The sequence below is a fragment of the Hypomesus transpacificus genome, chromosome 25 (assembly GCF_021917145.1).
Source record: "Hypomesus transpacificus isolate Combined female chromosome 25, fHypTra1, whole genome shotgun sequence".
Lineage (NCBI taxonomy): Eukaryota > Metazoa > Chordata > Actinopteri > Osmeriformes > Osmeridae > Hypomesus > Hypomesus transpacificus.
The window spans coordinates 1,638,263-1,651,768 of record NC_061084.1 but is presented as its reverse complement, the minus strand read 5'-3'; the positions used below and the strand labels follow the sequence as shown (position 1 = coordinate 1,651,768).

Below are 13,506 nucleotides of genomic sequence, written 5' to 3'. Positions count from 1 at the left end.
CAAACGGCCACCACACACAATATCACTGTAACGCAAACATCAACAATTGCATATAAAATAGTTTTTATTTGCCACTGTAGTGGTACTGTGTATGTGGGAACAATGAAATGAAAGGTGGTTAACAGAAATGTGAGACTTGTTATAAAGTTGTTTTTGGACGCTGCATACCTAAGTACATCAACCTAAGTACAAATGGCACTTTTTGTCAAATGAGCATGTGCTTTTACTGAACTAGGACAATCCACCTCACATGGAACAAGCTACATTCAATGCAAAGACAGAGAGAGATTGTGAGAAAGTGAGAGAAATCGAGCGAGAGAGTGAGAGACGGAGGGAGCAAATGAGAGAGTGAGAACTGAAAAAAGAAAGGTGACAAAAACCATCTCACTGTATGTCGTTGGCCAGGTGATGACATCACATGGTCAAGCCCATCAACACATATGCTGTCATATGAACACTTTATATGACATACTTTACAGACTTCTACATACTGTACTCAAATGCATCAGTGCAGAGCTTAAGGGTAAGGCCTTAGATCTTGGGCTTGATTGGAAAATAAAACACTGAAATAATAGATACATCTATTTGATCCTTAGGAGAAACACCCTTCACATTGTACTGTGTGATGTGTTTGTGTAATGCCTCCCTTACATGACAGAAGCAGCATATCCTGGGATCATGACCTAGAGAAGCTAACCCCACGTGATAAGGAATGCCTGAAAAAACCAAAAAATCGTTATTTAAGAACAAAATACAAAAATAAATAATGTACCACTTAAAATAGTGAGACAAATACAAAAGTTTATGCACAAAATCATTAAAACTGTTACATTAAAACAATAAAGAAACATTGTTGCACTCTGGTTGCCATGGATAAAGAAACCCCTTTGAGCCATTTCAATGATCAAGGAGATAGCACCAAGAATGACACCCAAATCTGTGTAACCAGCAAACGTTTTGCTTACACGCTAATGGTTGGTTTCATAAGAGAGACTAGTAATGGAGTGGTCAACCACCACAAACCAACAACATCTACACATAAATGACATTGAATAACAACTACTACTGTACAACTTGCATGATGACATTTGAATCACATAAAATAAGTAATGGTATTACATTTCAATGACAATGTTAAATCAAATAAATTCAGCATACAAGTGAACTATCAATTCGTTTTTGGCAGAGAACATTGTTGATATTATGAAAGCCATAGAGCAGTGTTTTTATTCCAAATTATGGAATTTGACTGCTATATCGGTTACCAAGCTGAGTATAGGCGATTTATGAAGTGGCAAATTACTCAGTAGCCAATCATTTTTTAGTTTAAATGTAGAACATGTGAAAGGATTAGAGTCGCGCCATGCCATCCACTGCCTCAACTCTTGGGGGATGAAAAGGGGAAGGTTTGTGACACCATCTGGCCGACATGTCATTTACTAAACATTAACCTGCATGTGAGAAAATCGATTGACATGATCAATAGCATAGATCAACTGACTGACAGGTCAAAATAACAAAAAAGTATATAGTCAGTACTGCAAATTGATATTGCATCACAATATTTCAATGAACATTGTCAACACAGTAAAATAATAACAAATTAACCCCACCAATTCCAAGTAACAAGCCAGTAATAATGTGTTACAGATCAGCATCCACAACCATGGGTTTAGCACAAATGCTGTACAATCATATGTAAGTGACTTCAACGTGTTATACAGGAGTTTACTACACAACAGGTTCTCAGATGACACCATTGTGTGCATGCTGCTTTTACACCCACTAATATTAAAATTCAATACATATTGACAACAGCGCACAATGTACGTGTACTTTTAAACATGTACACATTTAGACAACTGGGGTCAACACCCTGCACCAAGAACCACTCCACTGACTCAAAGCATAGTTAGAGTTGTACATTGTTCATAAAGGAATGAATAACAATAGCTAGAGGCACCAAAGGTTATCACTGACAGAAAAAAACCTGTGAGTCAGAGCAAAAAAAAATAAAAATCATCATTCACACAGAATTCTTATGACGTTCTCAGTGTTGTTCTTTGTCGTGCTCCATGTGATCTCCACAGAGATTGGTGAGAGATGATTGGCTATGCTCTGTCAATGCCCACCTCCTGCTCTGATCCCACACAGGCCTGTCCAATACAAAGTCATTTGTGTTTCCGTTGGCTGCGCACAGTGCAGTGAGCTTCCCGCGCTCTCCTCCTTTGTCCAATGAGAAGTGTTTGTTGGAAGCATCACTCAGAAAAGGTAGGGGACTAAGTCCCCAAACCATCCAAAGACCTGCAGCTGCTGTACCCTCATAACTCACCACAGGTAGATAATCAACAACCCATCTACACTTCCTATACTTCCTCTCATGCTACCAGCCATGGGGTGACACCCTTGGGAAGATTAAAAGAAAGAGAAGGACAAGATGCATTCAGAGATCTGTTTGTTTTGTGTGAAGTTGACAGTGAGTTAATGTTTTTGCAGAAAGCCATAAAATTCGAACCACACAACACTGAAATATGTATGTACAATACATATAAATATACTTTTGCAACAGTTCTCATGCTATTTTTTTTTGGTGGGGACAGAGGGGATATGATGCTTTGTTTTGGGGTGAAGCCATTATTTCAGCTAGCATGTGGGAATGGATGGTGAACACCTAGCATCTGGGGTTAGGAGTCAGGCCACATCCCTCCGACGCCTCCTTCGGCTCCTCATCCTCCAACTCCTTCTCCTCCTTTCATTCGGCCTTTGACTCTCACCAGGGCCATGACCATGCAGTCTTTAACCACAGCAGACTGGGCATGCAAAGACTGAGGTCTGTGGTCGGTCAAATGTCTGACGTTCACAATGCAGACGTGAGACTGGCACACACAGTTTCCACACGGCGAGGTGAGTTGAAGCAGCTATGGTGGAAGCTTGGGACCTCTTGCTGTTTTTTTGTTCCCATTTTACACCGATTTAAGTATTAATATCTTTTCCCCCCCCAAACAAACTATAAATACCATAAAATAAGCATTATTTACAAACTCCATGCGTTTCGGATTAGCGTGATCACTGCAAAGAAGACCAGAAGAAACAGAAAGGAAGAAATAGAGAAAGAAACAGAGAGAGGGTAGATGAGGTAAGAGATGTATATGAGATGACATCTTAAGCATTTCCAGGTCTGACAATTAGAGATCTAGTTCCTTTACAAGTGGCTAACAGGTGAAAGTTAAATATCAAATCCATGCAAAAGCATTTTGGGGTCAAGCCAGAGCTAAAATACACGCCAGCAAACATTAGCTGAGTAAAGACATGTTTAAAGTGTGGTTGCCTATGTATTAATGTGTCATTATACCCAGAATGCTTACCTTCTGCCAACATCCAGGCATTGGAAGTCCATCTGGGCCCTGGTGTGAGTGCATGGAGGGAAACAGCAGATTAGAAACACCAAATACTGGCTAAAGGTCAGCACTAAGTATATGTCTACTACACATGATATTAGAATTTCTCTCAGAGAAAGCTTCTGATAGCAAGCATTAACTTAAAAACTATTCTAAAATCCTTTCTAAACCTTAAACTAATAAATAATTCTAGTTTCCTAGTTTCAATCAGTGCAAGACAATAATAGAATGAAATGCCAGATGGTACACAGACTTGGTAATTATAAAATGCTAAACCATTTGAAAATAGTGTAATTCATGCACGTTTAACACAGCTAATTTAATGTCATCATGCAATGGTTTTTGTCCTTAGATGTGTTCAAACTCTATATTATCAACATTCTCAAACTGAAGACAAAACTCTCACTATGATTAAAACACTATGTTCCAATTAGACAAACAAAATCATCTGTAAACAGTAAGTTCTAAATGATAGATTCCAAACATACCGTGACTAAGATCAGTTCCATGCTTTATGCAACATTCATTATATAAAGAAAATATAACAAATATATATAAATGTATATAGCAAATGTATAAAAACACTTGATCCCAAACATTTGTGAATCTTTATGGGGAATGAGGCAGTAACTGATTGACATGGTCTTGGGGATGGTCTGGCCCAATTGGTACAAATAAAGAGGAAGGAAAGGGTTAAAAGAGTTGAGGTCCGTGCTTCCAGTAGGAGGGAATCAGGTTTCAAAGGTTAGAGTAAGTTTAGGATCTTAAGAAATTAAAAGGGAGTTGGGCAGGTAACGTCAGTTTTTTATTTTTCTGTTTGCACGCACTTATTGAGGATATTAAAGGGCTCGGGAGATTCAATTAAAAGGATCCATTACAAAGAAAGGTAGTAAATACTATTCATTGTCAATATAGTATGTGTGTGTTCTTACAGACGACACTCACTTTTAGCCGTATACTAAGTACCGGTTCACAAACAAGTGTCTGGGAGAGGCTGCTTGCAACAGTTAGTGAGGACAACATGTCTTTGTAAAATGTAAGCCTCTAAGGCCGAAATTGTCATGAATCATCAAACGAAAAAATGCAGTGATGGAGCCTGCGATCTGGCTGACATGCAATGAATGTGTGACTTGAATAGACAGTGGGAGACTTCTTCATGCTGTGAAGCCGTGCGCGTGACCACAGCGTGACGGTGACGCCGGTGTGGCCTCTCCGGTGGGGGCAGAGGAGGTCGGCAGCATGCATGAGTAGAGGAAAAGAGATACTGTACCAATTGGCACGGGGCGTCCAGCCCGTCCAGACCAGGCTGCCCAGGCTCCCCCTTCTCCCCCTTAAAGCCCCGGAAACCCTGTTTGTGAAGATGACCTGGGAGTGTTACTGAAGGAGGGGGCGTGGCTCCCAGACTGGGCGTGTTAAAGAGGGGGCGTGGCTCCCAGACTGGGGGTGTTACAGAGGGGGCGTGGCTCCCAGACTGGGCGTGTTACTGAGGGGGCGGGGCTCCCTGACATGCCCTGTCAGGAAGAGGAGGGAGGAGCTGCCCTGGGGCCTAGTGACATCACAACCAGCCCATCTTTCACACAGCCTCTCAGGGCACACTGTGCATCTGCGGTTTAAAGGCACAATCTGCAGTTTTAATCACCATTCTGTTCCACACCAGTTTGACTAGAGACGGGAGAATAACATAGGTCTGCAAGCATCCTAGGGTAACAGTGTCTGTCTAAGGGCCAGCTGGTTGCCAGGTTGGCTGAGGGGGGCTCCTCCCTTTGGGGGGTCTGCTGTGGCTCATGGCTGGGAGACCAGCTCATTGTTGGGACATACCAATGGGCAAGGTGCATCTAATCCAGGGGCACCCTGTTCTCCTTTCTCCCCCTTAGGGCCTTTTTTGCCCTTCTTTCCCTTCTCCCCCTGTGGATACAATAGTTTGGTAAGCTCAATCATTTTAGCAGTCAGAGAATGAGAGGTATGTACTGCTGGGCCTAACAAGAATGACCATCAGTGGATAATGCTACTTATGTGTGAGATACAAACTACAATATACACATGCTGTTGTACTATTTACATGGTGCAGACAACATATAGGAAACTCTGTTTGTAGGTTTAGCTTAATTACTGTAACCTGTCTTAACCAAATAACATATCCCTCCATGTTGTTTAAGTGTCTAAGGTTTCAACTTTGACAACAACAAAGTTGCATATGCTATTACAGCAGATCTCACTGTACTTACTATTAAATGTACTGTGTGTAAAGATCACATTGAAACTAAATGCTTGTGCTTCACAATGGTCACAATTGTAAGATCATTAGGGAGACCACTGCAAAAGGAGGGACAGAGATTATGGTGGAGAGCTATAGCCCACAGGGAGGACACAGATAGACAGGGAGGGGATCAGGGAGTCCAGAACATTCCTCAGGGGCAGGAAGAGAAGGTAAAGGGGATCTCAAGTGGGGAACGGAAGACAGGACTGGTAACGGGGGAAGTGAAGGGGCAGCAGGGAGAACACCTCGAGAGAAACAGTGTGCACCCCCATCCTCACAGTCAGCATTGTGACAAAAAAAAACGGTATCCCTTACATCACAGCACAGCACAGCACATCACACGGTTTGTTTTTTTGTTAACTTAAAGCGGTTTTCCTGGATTGATTTCAGTCAAAATGGAATCAGCCCCAATCCCGATGAAACCCAGAGAGGGCCACCCACATGGCGGTGAGCAGAGAGATGTTGTGAGCAGGATAATGGTTAAGGCAGAGGCAAAAGTGGAGCGAGCATGGAAAATGCTAATCAGGTTATTGTCTGCACACAATAATGTGCCAAGGGATCGCATGCATTTGTACAATGCACGTCATCTAGAGGGATACAGCTTATTTCAAAAATCTGGACACTAATAACACTAAAGTGGGAGACAGGGACACTTTGAGGAAGATTTACAAAAGGATAGGTAAACAACCAATTAGCCAAAAAACACAACATGGGATTTTAAAGGCATTGTTGGATGTTAAGGGGATTGTGGGGTGTTAAGGGGATTGTAGGATATTAAGGGGATTGTAGGATGTTAAGGGGATTGTGGGGTGTTAAGGGGTTTTGAACATGCATTGAAACAACAGAAAACAGCACAAAATGTGAGTAACTTTCTGTTGTCAATGGACTGGTTCTAGATACATGTTCCATGTAATTTTTCATTGCTATCAAAGAAGATAAAGTAAGGTTTTGAAATCACTTTCGGAGCTAGAACGTGATTTGATTAAAATTATTTTGATTAATGAGATGGCAAATTATTCAATGTTGGCAAACAAAAGTTGAATTTGAGAGCATTGACAATGACATTTTGACAAGGCAGCAAATTTGCACAAAACCTTTAAACAGTGATCAGATTGGACTCAAATGTGCACCTTGGTGGATGGGACAGTACATATGACTTCATAATGCCTAATATTAAGTACCAGGAGCCACAACAACAGTAGGTGTATTATTCTACCATAGATACTATGGAAGTTCTACCTTGCAAATAATAAAATTATGTATATATTTGACTGAACCATACCATATGTAAATCACTTATTGAAATGACATCTGAGCAGCAGGTTATAAAGGACTATACCTAACTAACACTAAAATAACAAGACGTACTACATTGTTCAGTTGCATAAGGCCTCATAACTGTCATATGTACACCCCATTCAATCAAAGTGTTCCAAAATCCCTCGATCGTTAGAAATAAACGTTTTGGAAACTCCCTCAACACTTAATTGTCCATTGACACCAGTTCTTGTCTGTAAAGTTTAAGGGTTTGACAGTGTCATCCCCTGATGCAGCGCGTCTACATCTACCTTTTCTCCTCTCTCCCCCAGGTCGCCTTTCTCTCCCCTTAAGCCTGGCAACCCCTGTGAAATACAACTGCAGTTCATTCCTCTGGTTTGTGTGTGTGTGTGTGTGGGGGGGGGTCAAGGCTAGGCTCTAAACGCCTCTAAAACAAGGCTAATTTCCCTCTCAAACTGATGGCGTCATGGGCTGGGATATGAACGCAGCAGAGGAGGGAGGAGGAGGAGTGGAAGAAGGAGAAAGAGAGTGCAAGATAGTTGAGCATTTCAGAAGATGTGAGTAGTCTGCGCGAGAAGCCATTTTGACATCCAAATCCAGTTCATCTACAGTATACTATGTGGAATGTTTGAGAAGAAAAAAAAACCCTCTCATCCCCTGGCAACAAAAAGCAGCAGAAGACAGAAGGATTCTCACTCACATCAAGGCCAGGAGTCCCAGTGGCACCCTGAAATCAACACAGGAAAGAACACACTCAGCCTTTTCTCTTTCCAAGCAGATACATTCCAAACACACGTGCAGCTTTCCAAGTTCTGACTTTGTGCTAGGATACTGTAACAGTGGACTGAGTGTTACAGGAGTACGTTGTGATTGACAGGAGTACGTTGTGATTGACATGGATTCAGCTTGTTTCAACTCACAGGAAGGCCGTACGGTCCTCTGGGTCCAGGTTCACCTGCTGCTCCCTTCTCCCCCTGAAGCAAACGCATCAGAGTTACGTTCAAATCTACACACAGAGCACTCAATCAGAAATCAGAATCAGAAAGGGATTCATTTGCCATGAAAGTTTGTACAAGGAATTTGCTTTGGCAGGAAGGTGCATACAATAAACATATAGGAATCTTACATTTAAATATGTGGTCTAACTATACTAAGGGTACATAGACTTTCAATACTAAGTAGAATAGAATTACAATTAAATATACAATAAAAATAAAATATAAGTTGCAGTAAACAACAACACACTGAGTTGACACTGTATTCCGTCTCATCTCCAAGTACCATGCCTATTTGCAATGGCAAAATGCTCCGTCTTAACTAGCTGGTTGACTTACTATGTCGCCTTTCGGCCCGGCTGGACCTGAGGGCCCCGCAGGCCCATCCATACCCTGTGGAGAAGAAGACAAGGGCTTGCTGACATCCTTAGTGACATCCCCCACACTCTACAACCAACAATATGGAACCAAATAACCAAACTCCAATGACACGATCATTTATTTTCTCAACTGGATAATGAACTCCAGTTGTTGGACGTACAGCATGAGGCTAAAAGCACCTGGATGCATGTAGCTCGATCATTTTCATTGACTGTGTGCCATCAGTTGCAGTCCTACTATTTATCATGCAGTGAACACAAGACAATCCATTATAACACCGAAGACACTGTTATTGTATGAGTGACTGTTAATGCTATGTTAATGGCACGCTCATTGACAGACGCAAAAGGCCAAAGGCTTGCTCAGTTGTGTATGGAAGAGCAGGTGGATTGGCCACCACATAGTGGTCGCAGACCTCGGGCCCACAGGGCCCACAGAGTAGCAATCTCCCACAGGAGGTCTATGAACTCACTCACCCCCCTCTCCTGCTTCCTGACTTGCTAGCTACACAAACTGGAACCCAAACGCTATGACAGGCTGACAACAAAATGTGTTCAGTGGATGGGAGATGACAGGGGATGTCAGGGTCAAGGGTCATGGTGGGACAGGGAGGTGAAGCTTCTTGGGTCACATGACACTCACCCTAATTCCGGGCTTGCCGTCCAAGCCGGAGGCCCCCTGTGGTGTTATGGAGGTATGAGTGACATGGACAATGCGGGATTAGTACAAGATGAGCACTATGGAGAAAGGACACTTAATCGTGGTTATCAAGACTTGGGAGTGGGGGGGGGTGTGGGGGTCGGAGGGGGGGGGGTTGTTCAGCAGCATGATGTCACAAGGGGGCAACAGCTGGAGCAGACAAGCAAGGAAGACAGCGGGGGGGGGGGAGGGGGGACGACTCACAGAGAACAAGATGAGACACACACTGACGGCAAACGCGCTAATAAAGTATGCGGGGCTACACGGTCAAGGCGGGCACACTCCTCCACTGACACGGAAGCAGAAGCAGAGAGCAGAGAGCAGAGCGATGAGGAGGACGGATGGAGGATAGTGTTGAGGAGGATGGATGGATGGAGGGTAGAGTGTTGAAGGAGGATAGAGGCTGGGGGGGGAGGATGGATGGAGGATAGAGTGTTGAGGAGGACGGATGGATGGATGGAGGGTAGAGTGTTGAAGGAGGATAGAGGCTGGGGGGGGGATGGATGGAGGATAGAGTGTTGAAGGAGGATAGAGGCTGGGGGGGGGAGGATGGATGGAGGGTAGAGTGTTGAGGAGGACAGATGGAGGATAGAGTGTTGAGGAGGATGGATGGATGGAGGGTAGAGTGTTGAAGAGGATAGAGGCTGGGGGGGGGGGGGGAGGATGGACGGGGGGGGGGGGGGGGTGAGGATGAATGTGTGTGATACTTACAGGCAGGCCGAGGGGTCCCCGGTCCCCTTTGTGGCCCGACTCCCCGCGCACACCCTTTACGCCGTGGAGCCCGCCCTCCCCCTAAAGAAGCAGAGGAGCATGTTGGCTACAACAGACAGCTAGGATGCACGTTCTAGAAACGACGCCGATGGCTGCAGCCGTGTGTAGGTGAACGCTGCAAGCTCGCAGGCGGGGTTAGCTTGAACACACCCTCTTTTCCTGACCTCCGCAATATGATCGGCAGGTGAAAGCAACATGGCATCAAGTTTGGCTATCACCTATTGATAATGTGAGATTGTTCATCTAGTGAAGGAGTAGAGGGTGTTAAGGGCCTATTGTCCACAGCTGGGTTAACTACCGGAGACATCCAAGTTAGCAGGACAGATATGCTGGGTCACTTATTAGGTAATGGTTTATGAATATTTTATACAATGAGTGAAGGTAGTGATTGCTCACAAGCTGTCATTTAACTTAGGGCTTTACCTTTGGTCCAGGGAAGCCATGTGGACCCTGAAAGAGAAATGGCAAACAAACTAAGTGTTGTCTGACCCCCCTCGGCGTGGACAAGTTGAGCTGCTCCTACAGTTGTTGCTACAAGCTGAGTGGCGGTTGCAGTTTACTCGTGGAGTGAACCGTTTAAATGCTAAGAGCACAAAGGCTTGTGGTTTTTAAAAAAAACTCCCCAAATTTCACTGCAGAAACGTCCAATTGAATTTAATATCCAACTTCCCCATTTCGGATTCAAATGACCAAGATGACCGTCTCTACCACCTTTGCTGTGTTAGTTAAGTTAGACATGTGAGACTGCAGCAGCCGAAACACACACCGCAAATGTTGGTCATGGACGGGGGTCTGCAGTGTGGATAGAAGCAGGCATTAACTGAAGCACGCGCTGTAAAGCAGCTCTGCAGACCACCTCATCAATGAAGACAACCTGGGCTTTACAGTGCTAAGCAATTACATTTGAGCCTAATACTAAATATGAACGTTTTTCTGTAGGGATCGGAAGAAAACCTGGACAACCATTTCCAAAGATGGTGTACAACTTCCTCTGGCTGTTGGACAAAAGTTCTTTAGTCTCTTACCATGGGGCCGGGGGGGCCGTGGGGTCCAGGGGCCCCTGGGGGTCCAATTATCTGGGGGACAGAGAGATCCATTCTTGATTAACAGGCCGACCGCTAAAAACAAGTGCCAACCAGGTAAAAATGGGGGTTGTGACAGTGTTAGATACTTACAGAGCTGCCCTGAGGTCCAGAAAGGCCTGAATCCCCTTTGTCTCCCTTCAGACCGTTGACACCCTGCAAGGAAACGGAAACAAATAGGATTGGGGCAAATCATGCGACAAACCCATGTAGGTTAAACGCTCTTTGTGTGTGAAGTAGTAGATGTTGCTTGATGATGTGGGTTGTTACCGGTAAGCCTGTTAAACCCACGGTTCCCTTGTCTCCGGAGGTCCCGGGGATGCCCATGTCTCCCTTCGAACCTTTGTAACCCTGGACACATGTCGCAACGTCAGCTAAGAACTGGAGTGATCCTGTTTGCATGTAGTTTGCCTCATTTAGCGCTGTGAGCATTTGGAGATCTCTATGGTGCTATTCAATGTACTGTATATGCAGGGTGTTATATTATGGTTGACTTTTTGTGAAGCCCTCTCATTAGCGTCAGTTGGTGTTAGAAAGGGGCCAAACCAGGACTGAGGAAGGCAGGGAGGTCAACTCACTCTTTCTCCATCTAGTCCGGGCAGTCCTGGCATTCCTTGATCACCCTAAAACCCACAGAGAATACCACTTAAGCACAACCACTCCCGTGCATGATCACTGCGCACCCTGTACATTTTCACATCAAGTGACTGGTCTTAAAATGGTTACCCATGGGCATTTTCATTTCACATTGAAGTGACGACACTGATATACAATCATGTATATTTGTGAAACTTTCAAAACATTTTGTCCAGATATAGTATTAAATGAATAGCCAGTGCCCAGAACAGAGGCGTTGTTAGACATCAAACTCTACTGGGGCACAGGCCCCTAATTCATATCCCTTTTTTTTCTTTCAAGCTTGCTGCTCACAATGCACTACTAGGCTATAGAAACTCCCCTTGCTTAACCCACTATACAACAGTTCAAGGACGCAAGTTTGATATCAGTTTTGGCAGGGACATCAATAGTTAATGCGAACATGCAACAAAAAAAATTGCATTCATTTGAGCGCAAATATTTGTTGGAGATGATTGGTAGGCCTATCATTTAGAAACCGTCTTTAGTTTTGTAATGTTTTCTTAGCCGACCTCAATTCTGACTTGTGTGCCTAGTCAGATACCTGGAAGGTATTCCAGAAAGCAGGTTATGTGACATACCCAGGTAAGTTAACTCCCCAGCAGACACATTGCCAGTAGGTCGCTGCAACATTGTGAGCCAGCTGGTGGGTTAACTTACCTGGTTATGTTGCATGTTGCGTTGATTGGAATACTGCGTGAATTCTTTCCAGGATTATCAATCTAAATCAATGCACTGACTAATAAAGTAAACAGATTCAAACTCAAACTTTAGATTTTACTGGGGCACAGCAGATTCATACTGGGGCACAACGCCCCTGGCCCAGAAGGATGACATTTTGTCCAGATATAGTATGAAATGAATGGCCAGTGTCAAGAGAGTGCTTAGTGATGGTATTTGGTGTGGGGGTTAGTCATGACCTGAACTTTATTTTATTTTAATCTTTTTACCAAGTAGATTCTGAGTTATTGGGCCAAATAGGTTACTAGAACAATAAGAATAAGAATACCAACAAACACAATAGGCTACCTCCTGATGGAGGAATCCTAAATAAAGGGGGGAGGCTGCTTACCTTGGCACCCTGAGGTCCGGCGGGCCCGATAGGTCCTGGTGGGCCCTGCATGCACAGAGACACGCAGTCATCATCATCACCATGGTGACAGACCAACATACACCAGTGTGGAGCCATTCTCACAGTTCAGTCAGCTCAGGGTGGGAAAAACAGTTTAAACTAGGTATAGGATACATAGAAAAAAACAGAAATAGTAATAATCCGCTGTTTAAATGAAACTTTCAGTTCATAACTTTTTTTGTTGTTGCAGAGGCTTTAATCCAAAGTAAAGACTTTAAGCCAAATCAACATAAATATAATAATCAAGGACCAGAAGTGCACAGTTCTAACAGTATTTCAGTGGTTATTGACAAAGAGCGGTCTAGAGATCAATGGATTGTTTTATGACTGACCATTATCTTTTAATGAACTGACTTTCAGGTGAATGCATAAACCAATGGAGGATGCAACTAATGTTCCTAGATAAGAATTCATAAGGTTCTCCAAACAGGATCACCTTTGTCCTTGGCCTGCTCAGTTCCTCTAAAGGGCAGCACGGTTAGAGTTCACCAAAGCACAACTCACCGACTCACATCTCCACAGTCAGTGTTAAGCAACAATGTGGGGAGGGATGTGTTAGGTGTGTGAGAGAGAGAGAGAGACAGAGAGAGACAGAGAGAGAAAAAGAGGAAAGAGAGAATGGGAGAAAGAAAGAAAGACAGATGAAATGCCACGTAAAATGGAACAGGGTTGGGCAGGGCGAGTTCGAGGTTGGATCCATGCCAGGATAAAGGTGAGAGGCATCACTCACTGACATTCATAACACATGATAGGGGGGAGGGTGAATTACCGTCACTGTTATAGTGGTAATCTTCTGTTGGGGCGGCCAAGGGAAGGAAAGATAAGATTATGGGTTATCCACCAAATACTCAGCATGTCAGCATGCTTTACCCCCCCC

At 43.9% G+C, this 13,506-nt stretch overlaps 1 protein-coding gene across 1 annotated transcript in view; it reads right to left on the bottom strand.

Annotated features, from left to right (window-relative positions):
- Positions 1–1,344: 1,344 nt before the first annotated feature.
- Positions 1,345–13,506, bottom strand: part of LOC124487112 (collagen alpha-1(XXV) chain) — a 115,105-nt gene continuing 102,943 nt past the window's right edge. Inside the window, exons 23-38 of the mRNA XM_047049167.1 lie at positions 13,399–13,422; positions 12,570–12,614; positions 11,440–11,484; positions 11,132–11,212; positions 10,955–11,017; positions 10,805–10,855; positions 10,203–10,229; positions 9,720–9,800; positions 8,952–8,987; positions 8,268–8,321; positions 7,854–7,907; positions 7,634–7,660; positions 7,224–7,277; positions 4,669–4,746; positions 3,366–3,404; positions 1,345–3,069 (exon numbers count right to left, since the gene is read on the bottom strand). Of these exons, the coding sequence (XP_046905123.1) occupies positions 3,067–3,069; positions 3,366–3,404; positions 4,669–4,746; positions 7,224–7,277; positions 7,634–7,660; positions 7,854–7,907; positions 8,268–8,321; positions 8,952–8,987; positions 9,720–9,800; positions 10,203–10,229; positions 10,805–10,855; positions 10,955–11,017; positions 11,132–11,212; positions 11,440–11,484; positions 12,570–12,614; positions 13,399–13,422 (762 nt within the window). The 3' untranslated portion in view covers positions 1,345–3,066. The remainder of the gene's footprint in view (positions 3,070–3,365; positions 3,405–4,668; positions 4,747–7,223; positions 7,278–7,633; positions 7,661–7,853; positions 7,908–8,267; positions 8,322–8,951; positions 8,988–9,719; positions 9,801–10,202; positions 10,230–10,804; positions 10,856–10,954; positions 11,018–11,131; positions 11,213–11,439; positions 11,485–12,569; positions 12,615–13,398; positions 13,423–13,506) is intronic.